The sequence below is a fragment of the Saccopteryx bilineata genome, chromosome 4, assembly GCF_036850765.1.
Source record: "Saccopteryx bilineata isolate mSacBil1 chromosome 4, mSacBil1_pri_phased_curated, whole genome shotgun sequence".
In the NCBI taxonomy this organism is placed as follows: Eukaryota; Metazoa; Chordata; class Mammalia; order Chiroptera; family Emballonuridae; genus Saccopteryx; species Saccopteryx bilineata.
In genome coordinates this window covers 4,408,232-4,430,412 of record NC_089493.1, presented here as the reverse complement: position 1 = coordinate 4,430,412, position 22,181 = coordinate 4,408,232, and the positions used below count along the sequence as shown (strand labels likewise).

The window sequence follows — 22,181 nt, the reverse complement described above, 5'->3', positions numbered from 1 at the left end:
ACATGACCAAACCCATGGTCACTAGCTTGAGCCCAAGGTCACTGACTTGAGGTCAAGGGGTCACTCACTCTGCTATAGCGCCTCCCCACCCCGGTCAAGGCACATATGAGAAAGCAGTCAATGAACAACTAAGGAGCTGCAATGAACAATTGATGCTTCTCATCTCTCTCCATATCTCTGTCCCCATCTGTCCCTGTTTCTGTCACACACACAAATAAAAAGGACACAAGATGATGATTTTTTGTGAACTTGTAATTAAGTGAAGTGTGGCTGCTCATTTGCCTCCCTGTCCCCGCTCCAAGCCCCGTGTTCACGCCTGCCATCCCTGTCTGTGAGTAGCCGCTCACAGGGCTCCGCCCCTGCAGGAGCACGGTGTCCACCCCATTCTTGGGCCCCTTGGGCTCTGTTGTCATGCACCCTGGTGAGCCCTCCAGTGTGACCACGACCCGCCCCCTGTGCTCCATGCCCGGAGAGCCGGTGACCCAAACGCAGCATGAAGGATCTCCCAGCTGCTCGGCCTCTCCGGTCCCTTCACGGAGGGGACGAGTGCTGACTCTCCCCAGCACTGGTCTGAGGCCTCAGCTTCAGTGTGGGTGGTCTCGCTGGAGCAGGCGGGCTGGCAGTCCTGTTGGGTACATCAGTACGGGCTCTGGGTGGGCCTTTCTTCAGCTCTCGTTCCTCTCCTCTCTGTATTCTGACCAGGAGGTTGAAATTTAAGGTGGGGTGGGCAGAGTGGGGGGTCTCGAGTCCCACCTGCTCGTGTGCAGGGGAGGCCCGTGGATGTGGGGAGCCGCAGCTCAGCCAGTAGTCCCCGCAGGGTCATGGCTGTCTGCCCACAGCTGCCCAGAGCCCCCGGTCAGGCCCCTCCTCTGAAAGGAGAGAGTGTCACTCCCGGCTGAGAGTTCAGGCTGTCCAACCCTGACGACACCGACACACAGGCACCCCTCACTGCACTGCGCTGCACCAGTGTGGTTTGCTCACAGCAAAGGCAGGACCCACAGGCACCCCTCACTGCACTGCACTGCACCAGTGTGGTTTGCTCACAGCAAAGGCAGGACCCACAGGCACCCCTCACTGCACTGCACTGCACTGCACCAGTGTGGTTTGCTCACAGTGAAGGCAGGACCCACAGGCACCCCTCACTGCACTGCCCTGCACCAGTGTGGTTTTCTCACAGCGAAGGCAGAACCCACAGGCACCCCTCACTTCACTGCACTGCACCCCTCACTTCACTGCACTGCACCAGTGTGGTTTTCTCACAGCAAAGGCAGGACCCACAGGCACCCCTCACTTCACTGCGCTGCACCAGTGTGGTTTTCTCACAGCAAAGGCAGGACCCACAGGCACCCCTCACTTCACTGCACTGCACCAGTGTGGTTTTCTCACAGCAAAGGCAGGACCCACAGGCACCCCTCACTTCACTGCGCTGCACCAGTGTGGTTTGCTCACAGCGAAGGCAGGACCCACAGGCACCCCTCACTTCACTGCGCTGCACCAGTGTGGTTTGCTCACAGCGAAGGCAGGACCCACAGGCACCCCTCACTTCACTGCGCTGCACCAGTGTGGTTTTCTCACAGCGAAGGCAGGACCCACAGGCACCCCTCACTTCACTGCGCTGCACCAGTGTGGTTTTCTCACAGCGAAGGCAGGACCCACAGGCACCCCTCATTTCACTGCGCTGCACCAGTGTGGTTTTCTCACAGTGAAGGCAGGACCCACAGGCACCCCTCACTGCACTGCGCTGCACCAGTGTGGTTTTCTCACAGCGAAGGCAGGACCCACAGGCACCCCTCACTTCACTGCGCTGCACCAGTGTGGTTTTCTCACAGCGAAGGCAGGACCCACAGGCACCCCTCACTTCACTGCGCTGCACCAGTGTGGTTTGCTCACAGCGAAGGCAGGACCCACAGGCACCCCTCACTTCACTGCGCCGCACCAGTGTGGTTTGCTCACAGTGAAGGCAGGACCCACTGGCACCCCTCACTTCACTGCGCTGCACCAGTGTGGTTTGCTCACAGCGAAGGCAGGACCCACAGGCACCCCTCACTTCACTGCGCTGCACCAGTGTGGTTTTCTCACAGCGAAGGCAGGACCCACAGGCACCCCTCACTTCACTGCGCTGCACCAGTGTGGTTTTCTCACAGCGAAGGCAGGACCCACAGGCACCCCTCACTTCACTGCGCTGCACCAGTGTGGTTTTCTCACAGCAAAGGCAGGACCCACAGGCACCCCTCACTTCACTGCGCTGCACCAGTGTGGTTTGCTCACAGCAAAGGCAGGACCCACAGGCACCCCTCACTTCACTGCGCTGCACCAGTGTGGTTTTCTCACAGCAAAGGCAGGACCCACAGGCACCCCTCACTTCACTGCACTGCACCAGTGTGGTTTGCTCACAGCAAAGGCAGGACCCACAGGCACCCCTCACTTCACTGCGCTGCACCAGTGTGGTTTTCTCACAGTGAAGGCAGGACCCACAGGCACCCCTCACTTCACTGCACTGCACCCCTCACTTCACTGCGCTGCACCAGTGTGGTTTTCTCACAGCAAAGGCAGGACCCACAGGCACCCCTCACTTCACTGCGCTGCACCAGTGTGGTTTTCTCACAGCGAAGGCAGGACCCACAGGCACCCCTCACTTCACTGCGCTGCACCAGTGTGGTTTGCTCACAGTGAAGGCAGGACCCACAGGCACCCCTCACTTCACTGCGCTGCACCAGTGTGGTTTGCTCACAGCGAAGGCAGGACCCACAGGCACCCCTCACTTCACTGCGCTGCACCAGTGTGGTTTGCTCACAGTGAAGGCAGGACCCACAGGCACCCCTCACTTCACTGCGCTGCACCAGTGTGGTTTGCTCACAGTGAAGGCAGGACCTGCCACCAGCACAGAGACGACAGCCTGCTCTGTGGCGGCCGCCGCAGCGGCACAGCCAGCCCCCCCCCCCCCAGTGCCTGTGCACAAGGCACTCTGCCTTGCTGACCCTCACATGGGGTACAGCTTAGCCGAGGTGGAGTGAGCAAGGCGCAGGGCCTGACTGCACTCTGTACACAGCTGTAGTCATCCTTGAGGACTCCAGTCCTTGTTACTGTGTCGTCTCAAGTTTTAGCAAGTGACAACAAAGTCCTTCTGTGACTGAGTGTGATCCCTACCCAGTGCAAAGGAAGGAAGGCTCTTCTAAGTGTTCTCTCAGTATGATTTGGGCTTTATGAGATAGTGAATTAATGAGTAGTTACAATGTGAAAGTTCAGCTGTTTTGTTTGGGGGTTTGGTTTGACTACTGTTTGTCACTCACAGCTCGATAGGTTGACAGGCCCTACCGCGCAGTTTCTCTACTGATCTCCTGGGGGGTCACGTATGTGGCCACACAGCTGACAGTCAGGACCTGAGTCCCCTGGGCTCCGCTGGGACGCAGAGCGACTGGATTCCTCCCTGTGTGTCAGAGCCTGCAGCCAAGTCTGACTGAGCTGCTCTGTAGTGATTTTGTGTTCTACCTTCCAAAGCTATACAGGCATTATTAAAGTTAGTTTTTCTGCCCTCAGTGAATAAGACGGAAAGGAAACTGACATTTATAGGAAATAAAATGTTTCCATTATTGTCCTCTATATCAGTGGTCCCCAACCCCTGGGCCACGGACTGGTACCGATCCTTGGGCCATTTGGTACCGGTCCGCAGAGAAAGAATAAATAACTTATATTATTTCCGTTTTATTTATATTTACGTCTGAACGATGTTTTATTTTTTTTAAATGACCAGATTCCCTCTGTTACATCTGTCTAAGACTCACTCCTGATGCTTGTCTTGGTCACGTGATACATGTATCCGTCCCACCCTAAAGGCCGGTCCATGAAAATATTTTCTGACATTAAACCAGTCCATGGCCCAAAAAAGGTTAGGGACCACTGCTCTATATAATTTAAGTTTGTCTTAGTTATCCTTATGCAAATTTTAACATTTTTCATTCACTTTCTGAGTCAAGTGGCTTTGGGCTCGCATTGGCTAGGACAGTGAGCTGAAAGGCCAGAGGTCACCGAGCGTGGCCATGAAGGAGGGCATGCAGGCTGCGTGGCCGGCAGTAAGAGAAGGGACAAGAAGTCACAGGCAGCAGCTCTTTTAGCTCAAAGCTCAGGAGACTTGTGACGTGTGGCACTGTTGAGATGGCTGAGTGGAGAGGGGGGAGAGGGCAGCGGGGGGCGGGGAGGGGAGTGAGAAAGAACACGTGTTCTGAGTCTCAGCACAGACCTGTGCCCACAGGACAATCCACGGCTTGATCTACAACGCGCTGAAGCTCTTCATGGAGATGAACCAGAAACTGTTTGACGACTGCACCCAGCAGTTTAAAGCAGAGAAGCTGAAGTGAGTGGCCCCTTTCAAACGTTGCCCTCCCCACAACCTTGCTCCTCGGCCCTGAGCAAGCTTCCCCCTTGGTTTGTCCTAACGTAGTGTCCATGCTTGGAAAGCAAGTCACAGCTGGTTTGGTAACTTACTTTCAGAGAACGCATATTTGAAGTTAGCTGTTTTCTCCATTATGCTACTAGTTGAATCATTTTTTGCAGAAAGTACATGTGTGGTCAAGAATTTAACTTTCGAAATGTTTGCTTTTCTCAGGGACACGGCAAGGCTGGAACGGGTGGTGGTTTTTCATGGCTGTAGGCAGGATTGGGTTCCATTCTGTGAGGTCTGTGTGACAGAGCAGAACTCCTCGTCTCCACACAACTTTGTCCTAATTTGGGGACACCCATAGCACAGGCATTCTCCACAGTCTCACCTGCATCCTCTGCAGAAGCGGGGCTCCACACTCACTCTGTCTAGGGACAAAGTGACAGGGCACTCCGGCCCCAGTGATCACGTGATTGATTAGCTATCAGAAAACTTCAGAGTCAGGTCTAAACTATTGGCAGATTTTATTCTTTGCGTGTCACTTGAAGCCGGCTCACATTGATAAACTTGACTGAATATAATTCAAATCACAGTCTGTGTCACCACAGTCCTGTTCATTCTTCCCACAACATGTGTTTACCTACATGCCAGGCCCTGTCTTAGGTCTGCCCGCACGGGCAGCCAGGGACACACGTGAGCTGTCCAGTGGGAGACGGTGCTGACCAAGCAGGGAGGGGTTCAGCGAGGTACAGCGGCCCCTTGACCCTTCAGGCTGCCCAGGCCTGGTCCACTCTCGCCTCCACTGAGCGGAGTGGTCACATGTGAACTATGTAAACATGGGGCTTTCTGATGGCAGATCTTCCCTCATGGGATTCCAGTTTTCTGAAAGATCCTGAAGGTCATGTAGCATGTTTTCTGGGTTTACAAGAAATCCAGTGACTGAGGTCACGTGACTCGTCAGTGGCGAGAGCAGACAGGACGGCTGTCTCTGAAGCGCGGGGACAGTGCTCTCCTTAGCCTGGTCCTGGGGCTGCACCGCAGTCTCACTTCTCATGAGCACGTGAGCTTCTCATCAGTGCTCTACGTCCTGTGAGGAAGCACTAAACAAGAGACATATAGAGAAGGAAGAAATACTTCTCCATGTGTTCTTAAGAACTGACATGCCTAGACATGTTAAGATTTTAACTTTTTTCATTCTGGGCAATTTATTCTAAGGATAAAATACTAGGGAAAGAGAAAATGAAAAAAAGGATATCTATATACTTTATTTATAATCGTAAAACATTAGAAATAGCTTGAATGTCCAACAACAACCACATGATTAAGGAAAAAAATTAGCAACATGCAGATGACCAATAGGCATGAAAAAAAATGCTCAGTGTCACTCATCATCAGAGACATGCAAATTAAAACCACAATGAGATACCACCTCACACCTGTCAGATTGTCATCAACAAATAACACACAACAAGTGCTGGCGAGGGTGTGGAGAAATGGGAACCCTCCTGCACTGCTGGTGGGAATGCAAACTGGTGCAGCCACTGTGGAAAACAGTATGGAGATTCCTCAAAAAATTAAAAACAGAACTGCCTTATGACCCAGCAAACCCACTCTAGGTATATGTCCTGAGAATACCAAATCATTAATTCAAAAGAAGAGATGTATCCCTATGTTCACCGCAGCGTTGTTTACAGTAGCCAAGATCTGGAAGCAGCACAGGTGCCCATCAGTGGCCGAGTGGATGAAAAAGCGGTGGTAAATTTACACTATGGAATAGCACATGGCCGTGAAGAAGAAGGAAATCTAGCCTTTTACGAAGGCATGGGTGGACCTAGAGAGTATTACGCTAAGTGGAAAGGGCCAGGCAGAGAAAGTCAAATATACGATCTCACTTATATGTGGAAGCTAATGAACACAATAAACTAAGGAACAAAACAGAGGCGGGGTCACAGGAACCAGACAGACAGCTGTCAGAGGGGCAGGGGAAACGGGGGCTGGGTCAGAGAGGTGGAGGGTTAGCCAGAACCCTGTGTACAGAACACACAGATACGGACCACAGGGTAGTGGCAGCTGGAGGGGAAGGGGGTGGGGGTGGGGGTGGGGGCGGGGGAGCTGGAGAGAGACTGCGTGCGGGGGGCGGGGGGGGGGCTGGAGAGAGACTGCGTGCGTGGGGCGGGGGGGGCTGGAGAGAGACTGCGTGCAGGGGGCGGGGGGGGGGCTGGAGAGAGACTGCGTGTGTGGGGCGGGGGGGGCTGGAGAGAGACTGCGTGCGGGGGGCGGGGGGGGGGGCTGGAGAGAGACTGCGTGCGTGGGGCGGGGGGGGCTGGAGAGAGACTGCGTGCGGGGGGCGGGGGGGGGGCTGGAGAGAGACTGCGTGCGTGGGGCGGGGGGGCTGGAGAGAGACTGCGTGCGTGGGGCGGGGGGGGGGCTGGAGAGAGACTGCGTGCGGGGGGCGGGGGGGGGCTGGAGAGAGACTGCGTGCGTGGGGCGGGGGGGGCTGGAGAGAGACTGCGTGCGGGGGGCGGGGTGGGGCTGGAGAGAGACTGCGTGCGGGGGGCGGGGGGGGGGCTGGAGAGAGACTGCGTGCGGGGGGCGGGGGGGGGAGGGTGTCATGTTGAGTGGGACACTTGAAGCCAAGTCAACACAGGAAAAAGAAAAACAAAACATTTCTTTAAAAATCTTTTCCTCTAAGTCTGGGTTGGTTTTCGTTCTGTTTTCGTGTCCCACACTTCGTGATGCCCGCTCTGAAGGGGGTGGGGCTGCGTTGTTTCTGTACAGTGTTTCCCCTTCAAAGCTTTCTTGAATTTGATTTGTCTCTCTAATACCAATGACATTTTACTGTTTTTCAGAGAGAAGCTAAAAATGAAAGAACGAGAAGAAGCGTGGGTTAAAATAGAAAATCTAGCCAAAGCAAACCCCCAGGTACTAAAAAAGAGAATCACTTGACCACCTCTAGGGTGTGACTGAATGTTTTTATGAGATAGGCCTGTGGCTTCGTCACAGAGGGGAGGGGAATCGCGCTAACACTGTATATGAAAATATCCGCAATAAAAATACTTTTCAACTTTTGTACAAGTACTTATTTTGCCCCAAAAAGTTTTTACCACAGGATTGACAATTTTTTTCCTGCTTTTTAAATAAGATATGAAGCTGATGAACATACTGTGGTAAAAAGGAAAACCAGGAAACAGCCTCTTTTTGGGCCTTGATTGTCATTTGTTTTCTCTTGCAAATGTCACAGATGCTGTAGCTCAAACTGTATTTCCTTCTTTTTATTATCAAATTCTAAAAAAAAAGAAGTGAGATTTGGAATAGACTTTAAGTATAAAGTTGATGTCCTGCTTTCTAAAATTAGGTTTCTGAAGGCTGAGCCGTTTGTCATTAAGAAAATTGCCTGACCCCTGTCACGTGAGCAGCTGATCCCCTCCTGTGTCCGGGCCCAGCCCGAGCGCTCTGGCGGTGGTTCAGATAGAGACCCCGCCTCCGCCTCCCCGGGCTGCTGGGCGCCGGGGGGGGGGGGGGGGGGGGGGGGGGGGGGGGGGGGGGGGGCGCAGCCGGGGGCAGGCCGGGTGGCTGGAGCAGTCACTGCAGACATTACTCTCAGTGCTGAGGGCTGTCTGTTGTCACAGTGCCCCCCCTCCCTGACCTGCTAGGCTGAGAAGGCATGGGCTCCCCACAAACCCCAGAAAAGATAAGACTTTGTGAGGAGAGCTACTCAGCTACCCAAAAACCCTAAAAGGTTCAGTAAGCTGAACTAGATTGTAAGCCATCTATTCCTTTGGTGAGAGTTGCCCAAAAGTGACTATTATCTAAGCTGGTGTGTGGGTTTTTAAATCTCTCACATTTCATAAAAAGCGATGTATGTTAAAAGTATGTATCTTACCTATATGGTAACATAGTGATTTGTATTTCCTGTGCTAAAACTGTATTTAAGAGACTTGAACTCTAGGAAAATTGAGTGACATTCTTAAGTATGTCCTTGATTCTACCTAAAACAAATAATGAGCATTTTTCTAACAATATTGAATTCATGCTGTTACATAGAAATGCTATTTTAAGATTACTGTGAAAGTCAGTAGCACTTAATTTAGGTAGGTAGGTATGAGGATCTACTTTAAAGAATAGAACTGACGTTAAAACTAAGGTCAAAGTACTGCCGTGTGTTTGAAAGCACAGGAAGCCATGAACTGGGCAGGCATGGGCCGGTGCCAAGGGCAGTGGGCAGAGCCCCGGCTAGGACTGGCAAGAACCCTCACCCAAATGGGTTACACGCACTCAAAATAGCACCCTAAAAAAACATGTGCGACGTATACAGATCGGAGTGTCTGGTTTTACTGGTTCTGCCGAGAATACAGAAACCTCATGAGAAGGGGCATAAACATTTACAATACAAAGAGAGAAGGCTGGGTGAGTGTGTTAACAAGCTGGTTCTTCCTTCTGAAAGATGTACTGTTCTGAACTTTCCCTGCGTCTTCTTCCAGTGCCTTGCTGTTCCTTTTGGCTGCTCTCTTGACAGTGCCCCAGTCGCCAGGGCGGTCACCTGCACGCTGCACTGTGACCTGTGCGCTGCTGTCCCCACCCCTCATCTCTGTGTTGGGACCATCTGTGTCTCAGCCCCAACAGACCTGTCTGTGTGCAGAGGGAAAATACTTCATGGGCTGACCTCTCCAGGCTGGAAAGGCGGACCTCTGTCTAGTACTTGCTTTAACCGCCTGAACGTCTTCTCTGACTTCTAACCGCTGTTTGCTATTCCCAGCAAAAGGGAACCCATTTGTTTCTTGTCTCTGTAATGAACATAGTTGGCTGTTTGAAGCTTGGTTCTCTACCTCAAATCTACCTTTTCTGAGAATTGATTTAACAGCTTCCTTTTTTAGAGTGGATTCCCAGTATCTCCCTGTGGACTGAACCATGTCAAGTCTTAGAGATGTTTCCACTCGAATTGTTCTTTAGAGAGACGGGGAGGGGGAGAGAGAAACGTCCTGTGGTGGACTTGTCCCACGTGTTCATGCCGTCCTCGGTTGCCTCCTGTGTGTGCCCCGAGCAGGGATCACACCCACAGCCTCTGTGTCGGGCGGGACGCAGCTCCAGCTGGCCGGCCAGGCCTCCCGCTGTCTGTTAGCAGAGCAGGTGTTCCGCCCCCACGTGTGCGCCGAGGCTGGCGGGGCTGGGGAAGGCTGCCTTCCTCATGCTTGCTCTGTTTGTTCTCACAGCTGTGGCAGCCTTACGAAGTTCTTAATGTCGTACAAGATTGAACTTTTTAGATCATGAAACCTGGAAGATTTCTAACAAAGGTGTTTTTCCTAAAAGAAGCTAGTGCGACATTTTACTGCTTGTCTCTCCCTGACTTGGGTGGTTTGCGTGTGAAGCAGTGACACACTGGAAACTTGGTGGCTCTGCTGTGGCCTCTGTGACGGCAGCCTCCTCGGGGGCCCGGGGGCCGCTCCTCTGGGAGATGGGCGTCCATGGGGCGGACTTCCTGCATTCTGTTGTGAACTTGAGTCTTGGCGGATGGAGGTTGTTTCCTAGTGAGGACCCAGCCCTGCTGTGTGACACTGATTTTGCCGGAACGGTTTGTAGTGCCCTCGTTGGCCCTTTCCTTTGCCCTGGGCCCAGCGGGGACGAGGAGCCCGCACCGCTCCCGGCACAGCCGTTGCCAGGCCCCAGGGAACGCACTCCACTTCCGTTCAAGGAGCCAAAAGCTGGAGTGCAGGGTCAGCAGTGGTCCCTGTGCCGCCTCCGAGTGTTGTAGTCATTGTCACTTCTGCCTGGCCCCGTGGCTGTGAGCCCCGCGAGGACAGGGCGCTGTGCCATGTCCCCTGCACCCAGTAGGCTGCCCGAGTTCAGTTCAGACGTCAGGTTGCAGTACACACGGGGGTGCGGGGTGAAGGCAGGAGGCCTGGGTCGTGCCTTCAGACAGAGGCACACACAGATAGCAGGCAGGGGAGGCCACCGTTCGGGGGTCCCGGGACCTCCGCCCAGCAGGAGTCTGAGTTCCAGGGAAGGGGTGCAGGGCAGAGAGGACAGCAGGGAAGCCGCGACCTCTGGGTAGTGCAGGAGGGGCTGGGGGTGCTCTGCTGGGGACGAGCTGAACAGGGAACAATGTGTGGATTTTGTCCCCAAACACGTGTGCAGGTGTTTCATGTCACGACGAGTGAAGTGAGCTAGTCGGACCGCATTTCAGAGAGCTCGTCGGGCGGCAGCACACAGGCCCGCGGGGCCGGGCACTGCCTAGGGCAGGGGTCCCCAAACTACGGCCTGCGGGTCGCATGCGGCCCCCTGAGGCCATTTATCCGGCCCCCACTGCACTTCCAGAAGGGGCACCTCTTTCATTGGTGGTCAGTGAGAGGAGCATAGTTCCCATTGAAATACTGGTTAGTTTGTTGATTTAAATTTACTTGTTCTTTATTTTAAATATTGTATTTGTTCCTGCTTTGTTTTTTTACTTTAAAATAAGATATGTGCAGTGTGCATAGGGATTTGTTCATAGTTTTTTTTATAGTCCGGCCCTCCAACGGTCTGAGGGACAGTGAACTGGCCCCTGTGTAAAAAGTTTAGGGACCCTGGCCTAGGGGCTCTGTTGGGTGAGCAAGGGGCCGTTACAGGGACAGGGTGCAGGCGTGCACAGCAGGCACGGGGTGCGAGACCCCAAAGGACCCATGAGACAGGCAAGGACTGTCGTTGAGGGACGGCAGGGATGCAGGAGGGGAAGCGTCAGGGACGGTGGTGTTTCAGGCCAGACAGGTCCAGGAGGATAGAAGCCAGAACATGCTTAGCAACCAGGAGATGGCGCCACTGGTGACCTGGTGGTCAGGGCCCCTCGCAGATGATGAGCTGGGGGGTGGGGAGGAGAGGGGACGGGGACTCAAACCGCTCTTCCTGGAAGCGCACCAGGATGCAAGGGGAGCCGTGAGCGAGGCCAGAGGGCTCCCCTCGAGGCAGAGCAAGGAGGGCGTGTGGTGGGAGGGCGCGGGGCCCCTCGCTGCCCCTCCACGCCTCAGTCCTCGCTGAACAGGCGTGTCACAGGACGCAGAGGTCCTGGAATAGCACACACAGGAGGGTCCCCTCCATCCCCTGACCCCTCACAGAGCAAGTAGACACCAGAGGCCAACAGCAAGCAGGCTCTTGCGTGTCCCTGGGCTCCGCGAACCATCCCAGGAACCGTCCGATCTTACCCGCTTGTTACACCCAGAGAAACAGTCCAGAAGGCCCGTCTGTGATTCGTGCCAGTCCAGAGCCCGGGGGAGCCCCTGGGGGGAAGACCTGGACTTGCACATGCGCTGGTCCTGCAGTGCCAGCCCTGGCGGCAGCTTTGCATGTGGGCGTGGGCAGAGTGTGATCCGTGGTGGAGGCGTGGGCAGAGTGTGATCCGTGGTGGAGGCGTGGGCAGAGTGTGATCCATGGTGGAGGCGTGGGCAGAGTGTGATCCGTGGTGGAGCTACCGCAAGTTCAGGAGAACAGGGAGAAAGGTCCAGGAGGAGGATGGGGGGGGGCTCGGGTCAGTAGGTGGGGTGTGAGGTTGGGAGGCTAGAGCCCTACTGGACACTGCATGCAGAGGGTTCGGAAGTGCTGGTGTCGTTCGGAGCTCAATTAAAGAGGGGTTTTTTAACCTGTTTGATTGTAATTCAAGCCAATTGTATTCCCCACCTGGTCACCGGACAGGATCAGGTGACCAATCCAGAGGGGTTTTTTAACCTGTTTGATTGTAATTCAAGCCAATTGTATTCCCCACCTGGTCACCGGACAGGATCAGGTGACCAATCCAGGGTGTGCCCTCACTGCTGATGTGGGGTCAGAACACCAGAGGTGGCAAGGCAGGTGTCCCTACCTGTCCCCAGCCCCAGAGGGCTGAACACCGAAGCCAGCCCTGCCCTCCTACTTGTGTGCGACCCGAGGTGTAGGGGCTGCAGATGGTCTGGGGAGAGGGCCAAGGGGGTGCAGGTGATGGCAGCAGAGGGCCCTGGGGGGCGTCGGCGGGAAGCCCTGCCCAGCCAGGAGGAGACCCTGGCGTCCGCACCCAGGCGCTAACAGAGAGTGATTCCACTTTGCATTGCAGTACACAGTGTATAGTCAAGCAAGCACCATGAGCATCCCGGTTGCAATGGAGACAGATGGGCCCTTATTGGAAGATGTGCAGATGCTGAGAAAGACAGTGAACGAAGAGGTCCGCCAGGTAACAGTGCGCAGAGCTCAGCTGGGAGGCGCTCACTGTGGAGCCGCTTAACAGACGCATTACACTGCGGGCGACGTGCTGCCTGTCCAGCGGCGTCTCCTGTGTCAGCCCAAGTCGCAGAGCAGACCGTAGGAATCCCACGGGAAACATTCTGTCCATACAGCTCAGTGAGCAAGTCACTGGAAACCATTCTTAAGGATTAATATGTGCCTGCAGTGTGTCTCTTTCTCCTAACAGTAACAATCCTCACCCTTAACCATCCTTTGAATGTTGACTTGAACAAAAAGTAAAAAGCTTCGCAGCCCTGTCTTGCCGCTCTCTTTTCCCTCTGCCCCCTCTGACTTCCGCTCTGCCTTGCAGGTACCTGTCAGGGCCCCATCCTCCTCCGGCCACCCCTCTCCGCACCCGCCAGTGCGCCCTGTGGGAGCCGCGGCTCCTCCCCACAGAGGGCCGCACGGCCTGCCTGCGGGGCCTGTGCAGGGACCGGGCGCTGCGGCGTGTCGGGCTGGGGGCCCTTGCTCCAGTGGCTTCGTTTCTACTGTGACCGAAATACCTATTTAGATAACCCAAAGATAGACTCTTTTTTTGATTGTTTGTTTGTTTCTTACAGCAACAGAGAGTCAGAGAGAGGGATAGACAGACAGGAACAGAGAGAGATGAGAAGCATCAATCATCAGTTTTTGGCTGCGACACCTTAGCTATTCATTGACTGCTTTCTCATATGTGCCCTGACCGGGGGCCTTCAGCAGACCGAGTAACCCCTTGCTCGAGCCAGTGACCATGGGCCCAAGCTGGTGAGCTTTTGCTCAAACCAGATGAGCCTGCGCTCAAGCTGGCGACCTCGGGGTCTCGAACCTGGGTCCTCTGCATCCCAATCCGATGCTCTATCCACTGCGCCACCGCCTGGTCAGGCCAAAGATAGACTCTTATTACTAAATTGAGAATTGCGCAATGTGCGCTTTGAAGGTGGGGGTGCACTGAGGTCCTGCCTGTGTGCGAGGAGCCTTCAGCGCCCCAAGGCACGCCCCCTACTTGTGTAAACCGATGCAGCCCAGGCCTGGCTGTGGACGTGGCCTCGGAGTTTGAACCTCAGTCCCCTCTGACCAGGGAAAGGTTCTGAAGACGCCAGCACCAGAATTCTGGCGTGTGAAAAATTCAAGTGGCTAGAATCCTAGCGTATGCATATGGTTCATAAGTGCCAGTGTGGGTCAGAGCTCAGTTAAACGAGAGGCGATTTTTAATCTGTTTGATGTTCATTCAAGTGAATTGTAGCCCCCGCCTGGTGGGACAGGCTCGAGCGTTTCCCAGAGCAGACGATGCCGCCATCTGGACTGCGCTGTCCAACCACAGGCGGCCACACGGCCACTGCGCACCACCGTGTGGCCCTTGGGCCAGCGCCAGGCTGTCACTCAAGCTCGGGAATTCCCGGGCTTACTGTGAGAAAAAGAAATGTGAGAACACCCTACTCATCTTTTTTATTATTGAGCGTAGGTTGAAATGATATTTTCGATATACTAGGTTAAATAAAACATTAAAATTAATTTCACCTATTGTTACTACTTTTTTCTTTTTTGACGTGGCCACTAGAAAATGTGAACGTGCGTGCATGGCCAGCACCACTTTTGGGTTGGGCAGCCCTGGTCTGGGCTCTTTTTTTCTTTTTTTCTTTTTTTTTTTTTCTGCAGTGCTGCAGGAAGAGCCACTGGCCAGGCCCTGGCTGTAGGTTAAAATAAAAAGCAGGTACACGCATGCTTCGCACAGCTCATCCAAACTTGAAAATACCAGAAGTGCAGTGGGAAAAACTCAGTACGCCCCTAGTGAACATCAGTAACACTCATTTCTTACCTGACCCACTGAACTCCATGACTTCCTCACAGTTATTTTTACCAATGAAGTAGACTTAATAAAAAGCATAAAAACTATTACACTTTTCTCTGTTTGTGGGAGTGTTCGTTTTCCTGCTTTTTTTTTGAACTTAGGAAGGAGTCTGAGGTTTTCTTTTTGGTTGCCACTTGGATTCCGCAGCGTAAAGCATGCTCAAGGCAGGGCAGGACAGCCAGCCATTCCCTGAGGACAGGACATCAGCTCCGGGAGAGGCTGCCTGTGGACCGGTAGCCACCTGTCTGTCTTTAAGTCACTCGGTCCCCACAGACTGGAGAAGGGAGCAGAGGGTGCACACGGCAGTTCTTGCTCACTGAAATGTTGTAGGCTGGAGAATGTTTCTTTTTGGAACATCTACTGACTTGATCATTGAAGCTAGGAAGAGAACACGCTATGCCCCAAATGTAATGGACATAATACAAAACCATGTGACTTGTGGACACGTGTGTGAGTTAAGACCTGCTCTGTAGGAGATCCCAGACTTGATGAGCACTTCTCACTGTGAGTCAGCACCAGCCTGTGTGTGCCAGCCAGTGCCAGGAGAACCTCCGTCCAGCTGTTCTTGGGAAAGGGTGTGTCTGCTTCCCGGGAGTAGCCCCTGTACATGTAAGGGGGAGGGATCCACCTACCTGCTTAGTTCCAGATCCAGGTGTGTAGACAAGATGTTTTCTGGAGAGCTGATAACATGCTTTTATGATTTTTTTTTTTGTATTTTTCCGAAGTTAGAAGCGGGGAGCCAGTCAGACAGATTCCCACATGCGCCCGACCACAGTCCACCCGGCATGCCCATCAGGGGGCGATGCTCTGCTCATCTGGTGCATCGCTCTGTTGCAACCAGAGCCATTCTAGCGCCTGAGGCAGAGGCCATGGAGCCATCCTCAGCGCCCAGGCCAACTTTGCTCCAGTGGAGCCTTGGCAGCAAGAGGGGAAGAGAGAGATTGAGAGAAAGGAGACGGGGAGGGGTGGAGAAGCAGATAGGTGCTTCTCCTGTGTGCCCTGGCCGGAAATTGAACCTGGGACATCCACACGCTGGGCCAACGCTCTACTGCTGAGCCAACTGGCCAGGGCCTGTTTTTATGATTCTTGAAGCTAGATCACATGATATAATTTTTCATGTATTTGACCTCCTGACAAAAATGATTCCCGACCCTGACCTTCAGATGCCTATGGGTCACACTCCAGGCTTGGCAGATGCGATGCCAGTAAAATGCCAGTTCTCCCCAGAGGGACACAACCTCAGTCAGAATCCCAGTGGTCTGTGCTTTTTTTTTTTTTTTTTAGAAATTGACAAGCTGATTCTAAAATTTGTATTGAAATACAGAGGACCTAGAATAGCCAAAATAATAAAATAATGCCAATAAAAAGAATAAAGTTGGAAGATTAACACTCCCCAATTTCAAGACTTATTATGGATTTCTGTAGGTCAGTTGAACCCCCCTCTCCAAATCTCAGCCTCTCTATATAAAGATATTTATAGTGCAATCTGTTAGGCATAATATTTGATCTCATAGACCCTTCTTAATTTGAAAATGTCTGTGGTCATGTTCCTGAAATTCTCAAAAAAACACTTTTTAAAGCTAAGGGGAGAGACCAAGATTCAGGGGGAAGAAAGGCATGTGATCTGGAGACCAAACTGACATACATCAGAAGAGCGTTAGCTAAAAATTAAGTCTTTAATATTTCCAGTGCCCTTTTAATTTTATTTTTCAAAAATAATTCCACATTTTTAAAAAATGACTGAGTGCCGGCTCAGGATGGGACACGTGGCGTAAGCGATAGTGTTGGGGTAGGGTTGGGGTGGGGAGTCCGAAGGCCAGGGGAATGCAGCCATTGGCGTAGGGTGGGGGTGGGGGGTCCGAAGGCCAGGGGAATGCAACCATTGGGGTTTTATAGAGAAACTCAGGTGTCTGGCTCACCTGTCAGAACTGGCTTTGCATTTCTTTTGAGAATCTTGTATAACCCTATATCGACTATCCTAAGAAAAGTAGTAAATTCCGTATGAATGACATATCAGAAACATTTAAAATGTTTGCAATTCTCATTTTTAACAGTCGGTCGAGAGAAAAGCAGTGTCAACCATGCAAATCAGGAAGGTGTAGAAAGACGGCAGGTGGGAAGTACAGGTACTCGTTACTCCATCTGTAGAGTGTATATTAAGGCTTTTATATTTAGGAAAAGGACGGCAAGCCAATGTTGTGTACATGAAGTATTTTCCCTGTCATCCCAGCCTGTGACAGTGAAGACCAAGAAATCTGGTCCCTTAAGCAATCTTCATGAGTCCTGTCCTAATTTAATCAGTCAAGACATGCACAGTGATGTGTGCCCAACCCCTGGTATTCTTGTCCCACCTCCTGAGGAAACTGAGGCTCTTGGGTCCGCCCTGTGCTGCAGAACAGGCCGCCCCTTTCCGGCTCGCATCCCACAGCAAAGAGGTCCCCGTCCCGGCTCCCCATCTGTCCTGTCTGCTCCACCACCGCCAGCATATCCCTCCACCAAGGGTTACTCACCTAGGGAGACCGCCTGCACCGTGTCTCCTGCTCTCCTGCTCCTGTTTCTCTGGTTCTTTCTCCCCGTGTGGCTCGTGAAATCACACTCTGCTTTACACACCAACTTAAAATGCCTGCGCAGAACAGCTCGTTGCGCCCAGCACGCCTTCTGTCCTTGCAGGAGCTTGGGGGCTGTTTGTGAGCTCGGCTCCGAGGTTTTTGCTGTTGCCTTTTTCTAGGAAAATGTCCCTCCTCTTTGGAACGCCTGTCTTAGCAGTCATTAAATGCTTCAGGTATATAGAATCTTGGGGGGTGGGGGGGGTGGCTTTGCTTTGTTTTACAAAACAGAGCTCACCCTGTACTGGACATAAAACTCAGGGTAGGGTTTCTCTCTGAATTTCCACGGGTTGAAGGCAAACCTGCTTCACAAGCAAAAGCACATGTACTTACAAGTACTGTGACCCTGGCAGACCTGGGCCCCTCACAGTCTCCTGATGTGCGTGGGTTCCTGGGGCCACCTGACCCTAGTAGCCAGCGGGGATCGAAGCTCCTGCCTTTACCATGCATGGAGGTTAAAATTCAAATTACATCTTAGAAACAATCTTAAAACTTCACACAAAACTCTTTCTAAACCTTGACGGGATTGCTGTTTCTGTAGATAAATCTGCGAAGAATCCTAACAAATTTTAGCTCTGCAGAAAAATAAAACAAAACGCAAACTCTTCATGTATGACGTCTGCAGGTCCTTGAGTTTTTCAATAAAGCAAAAGTATTACTTTACAGACTGTCCCAAAGTTAGATATCTGGACACTCCAACTTTTCCTGTTCTTTTTCTTGTTAAAGCAAAGATATTTAGAGTGCAATCTCTTAGGCATAATATTTAATATCATAGACCCTTAAAACAAATTTTCTCTGGTAGGTGTTTGCTCACCACTGCAAAGTAACTTACCCTCTCTAAACACTGGCTTCTTTTCGATAGAGACCCTTGACAGGGAAAGAACTGGGCTCCGGTTCAAGTTGCTACCCGGCAGTCTTCTGTGTGTACCTGTGTTTGGATGAATAACACGGCTTTGTTGTTGCATTTCAAAACTACTGCTATTAACACAATGGCCATACTTCAAAACTGAGTAATTTGTTTATTATTCATGGAAATTGATGCTTTTGGAGTGGACACGCCCCGTATCGGGCCCCCTGTCTTTGCAGACACAGCTCTCCAAATCCTTGTGCAAATGTGGGACTCATTTACTTTTTTTTTTTTAAATAACATTCAAATGTCCTAAACTTTTAGGAGAGAATGAGATGGAAAAGGGAGTCTTTTATTTCTTACATTAATGCTAGGAAAATTTTTTAAAGAGTTTATTTCTTGACTTTTTAGAGAGAGAGGGAGGGACGGGGGCGGGGGCGAGAAGTATCAACTCTTAGTTGCTTCACTTGAGTTGTTCATTGTTTCTTGTGTGTGCCTTGACGGGGCAAGCCCAGGGTTTTGAACTGGCGACCTCAGTGTTGCAGGTCAGCACCCTGTCTACTGCGCCACCACAGGTCAGGCACTGGGAAATTTTATGTCCCAAATAATCTAAAAGTTTTTCTAAGTTTTAGAGGCTTTTTTCCCCCTACGTGACTGACTCAATACCTCTTAAAATATTGTTTTTCAGATTTGATCGGAGTTTGAGACTTTTTCACTTTAAATTCCATTTAAAATATTTTCATTTATTTTTATTTAGCTACAAAGGAAATTTCAACCTTCTGAAGTGCTCTGGAAGGGACAGAGCCGTAGAATGGCTTTTCAGGAACGTTTTATCCAATAGGGAGGGGACTTCTACGATTTACGGGGTTGAGTAAAACTGGTGAATTTACAAAATAGAGGCACTGAGAACTCAGTAAACAAAAACCGCATGTGGCACCCACCGTCCTTCACACCAGTTATGTGTCTGTTATGTTTACTAGACGTCACCGCCAGAGGAAATCCCTGACCTCTTTGCCCGTCCCTTGGGGGGGGGGGGGGCAGGGCGTGCACTGGCTGCAGCCTGGCCATCCCGTACAGGTGGGCTCACTGTGGGGACAGCGCAGCTCGTAGCTGACGCCACTGCGCTTGTCATTGCAGGCACAGAAGGACCTGAAGAAGGACCGGGCTCTGGTGCGCCGCAAGTCCGAGCTGCCTCAGGACCTCCACACCAAGAACGCCTTGGAGGCTCACTGCCGAGCCGACGAGCTGCTGTCCCAGGACGGCCGCTAGCCGCCCGCCCGCCGGCTCAGCCCCGGATTCTGTAGAAAATACATACTTTCGTGCCATACAAATCAGTTACACTCAAAGTCAGAGCTTTCCTCGCCCCTGCCCCGTAGGCAATAACGCACTCCGCCCCAGCTTGAGAGTAGGAGTTCAAACAATGGTGACTCAGACCCAGGCAGAGCCGGTGCCCACGTCGTCCCCAGATAGTGACAGTGTCCCGGACTCAGAGCCGAGGCAAGCACCCTGCTGGTCATCTTCCTGTTCTGCCCACAGGGAACTGATGACCATTTAACACAGGTGGTTCTGTGAGAATATCAGTGGTTTTCAAATCAAAGGAACACTTTTCAAAAGTATTACTTTTTTTTTAAAGACTTTACAACCTTCCCTATTGTTTCCAGTGATGGTTTACACCAGCCATTTCTTTTTCTTTTTCTTTTTCTTTTTTTTTCAATTTCATTGACTCGGTCCTTTGCTGTCATTTTTCTCGCACAGGAACAGTGCCAGGACAATCCCTAGCCACTGTGCTTTCCTGGGGTGTCCCCTCCTGAGCAAGGGCAGGCCCGCCTGGCCGACCGCTGCCAGGTCTCTCTGAAGCCATACTCGCCAGCCTGCGGCCCGTCCCAGGCCTCCAGAAGCAAGGTCGTGGGAGACGTTCATTTTACAGACAGCTTTCCCTGTCTCCCTCCGCTAGAGTTGGAATTTTTTAAATGATATGTTGATTTTGGGGGTTTGCAGAATTATTTTTTTTTTGTACTTACACACTGTGGCCCTTTCACAAGTCTCTTCAATTCATAAAATTACGAGTTTAAGAATTCCATACTTTGTAGAGAGCTAGAAGGAGTTGACCGGAGCCTCCTTTGGGCAAAAGTTAACAAAAGTAACACCCTCCGGGCAGGGCGCTGGCCTGACCTTCACTTGTAGTGGTGACATTGCTCTAAGCTCAGAGGGAGTAACTGAGGATGACTTCAGAGGGGTCCTTATGCCTAAGTGAGCACGTGTTAGATACATCTCGTGAGGAAAACACGGTGTCTGAGTATCCAATGCTGCTATATATTTCACAGACTCCCTTGCATGTGTTGAGAGCTTTTTGTTTTCGTTGGAATAGCACGAGGAAAAATTCTTTCAACTTAGTGTTTTGTCTGTTCTTTATTTCTCTCAGGGTGGCCAGTATTTTTACTTATTTATCCTGCTTGAAAGCTACTTGAGATGTGTACTGCTATTCTAAACAAGTGATTCTGGTTTCTTTCGTCTCCGGCATAAGATTATATGACTTAAATGTTTAATGTCTTGATGCATAAAAGAGAAAATGTGGCTGCTTTTAGGATCTGTCTTCTGATCGAGGTCTCGATATCTACTCAAACATTGTAAAAGCAGACACCTTCCCTGCCACTGAAATCCATGGGCAGTGTGTACGTCCTGTGTCTTGGAGGAAACTCATCTGGGGGTGGGGGACTTCTCGTGTGAAGCGCGCGTGCTGAATGCAGAGTGCCCGGCCGGAAGTAAAAAGAAAGCAGACACACTTCCTGAGAAACTTGACAAGTATCTAACCATTTTACCATTATGAAATTTACAATTAAAAAAAAAAGTTTAGATGCCTTCTCCTTTTGAGGGAAAAAGGGTGCTTTTTATTGTATAAAGCAGCGTCTTACGTATTTTGATATACCATTGTTTGAACTTCCGTCTTTGGCTGACAGATGCACAAGATATTCTTGGCTTTGGATGTTCAGTATATTTGTAGAGAGCTTTCTGGAAGACTCTTTTGCCCTAAGGAAGAAGCAAAATATCAGTGTTTGGGTGACTGTGTAAAGCTCGTGGTAGAGGAACATCTTTTGTCTAGGTTTTATTTCCGCTCTTTATTGAAGACAAACATTCACCAAAAAAGGGGGAAAAAAACTTTTGAGAGAAACTAATTTTCTTTGACAAGAGTATTATTTAACATTTTGGCCTATTCGAGTTTTCCTAGTTAGTATTCAGGTTCCCTGTGCTAATTGTTCAACTCATATATTATTATAGATATATTGTTTTTTCTGTACCAAACCGATTTCAAAAGTACTGCCTTGAAAATAAGTCGGTGACTGTTTTTCTTCATAAAGTTCTGGTTTGGCATCTTCACTCTTTCCAAAATGTATCTGTACATCAGAAATGTCACTATTCTGAGTGTCTTTTTAGTGTGGCTTTAGTATGGCTTCCTTTTAATATTGTACATACATTGTATCTTTGTTTTATGGTAATAAGTAATAAAAATGTAGACTTCATATTTTGTACAAAATGTCCTATGTACAGAATTTAAAAAAAGTTCATAGAAACAGCAAAAATAGGTAAGTGGCACAATTATTTTTCTTTAGAAAATATCTGTAACTTTATGCTTTCGTGAAATGTTAAGTATACCTACATATTTTTTAACATTTTGTAACTCAGAACTTTTTGTTTTGACATTGTTTATGAAGAGAAACTTCATACACTTGCCATTTAATATGCTCTTTTATCTAATTTAAAAAAAAAAACAACTCTAAACCTGCTGTATTATATGGACTAAATAAAGAACATGTGAATTTTCTTGCTCATCATGAAACTAAATTTAGCCATGGTCTTGGGCAGCTGGTCTGACCCGTATCGTGTCCGTGGTAGGGTCGGGCAGCCGCGCCAGGGGTACAGGCCAGGAGAGGGGGCCGGCGTCCCTTGTGGCGCGCCCCGCTGGCACCGACCGGCCGGCAGTCCATGGTGCCCAGTCTTCCCTGTTGTCCTGTGAACTCATTTTTAATTTCTCTGAAGGAAAAAGTAGAGGTGTCTTTTATTTCGATCACCCCTCATTTTTTGAGTAGGCCAATGTGAATCTGAAGACAGTTTGTGGAAGTGGAATTATCTGGGCCCTAATTGTGCTTAAAATGATTCTCGAAAAGACGTTAATGCCTTGGCAATAGAGGAGAATTGCCGAGAACAGGAGTGTGGAGTCTTAGGCAGTCTGCCCCCCTGCTTATCAGAGAGCTCTTTGTCCTCACCGGTGCTCTTACCAAAAAGACAACGAGGGGAAGCTTAGGAAAA

The 22,181-nt window shown here is 50.8% G+C and overlaps 1 protein-coding gene across 5 annotated transcripts in view; it reads left to right on the top strand.

The window, feature by feature from the left end:
• PPP2R5C (protein phosphatase 2 regulatory subunit B'gamma) overlaps positions 1 to 21,716 on the top strand; it is a 153,273-nt gene extending 131,557 nt beyond the window's left edge. For 3 of the 5 annotated variants that reach the window (XM_066278077.1, XM_066278079.1, XM_066278080.1), the window contains 4 exons: positions 4,250 to 4,351; positions 7,225 to 7,297; positions 12,429 to 12,545; positions 19,014 to 21,716. In XM_066278077.1, coding sequence (XP_066134174.1) covers positions 4,250 to 4,351; positions 7,225 to 7,297; positions 12,429 to 12,545; positions 19,014 to 19,145 — 424 coding nt within the window. In that variant the 3' untranslated portion in view covers positions 19,146 to 21,716. The remainder of the gene's footprint in view (positions 1 to 4,249; positions 4,352 to 7,224; positions 7,298 to 12,428; positions 12,546 to 19,013) is intronic. The other 2 variants (XM_066278078.1, XM_066278081.1) reach the window with 1 other exon arrangement.
• The last annotated feature ends 465 nt before the right edge of the window (positions 21,717 to 22,181 follow it).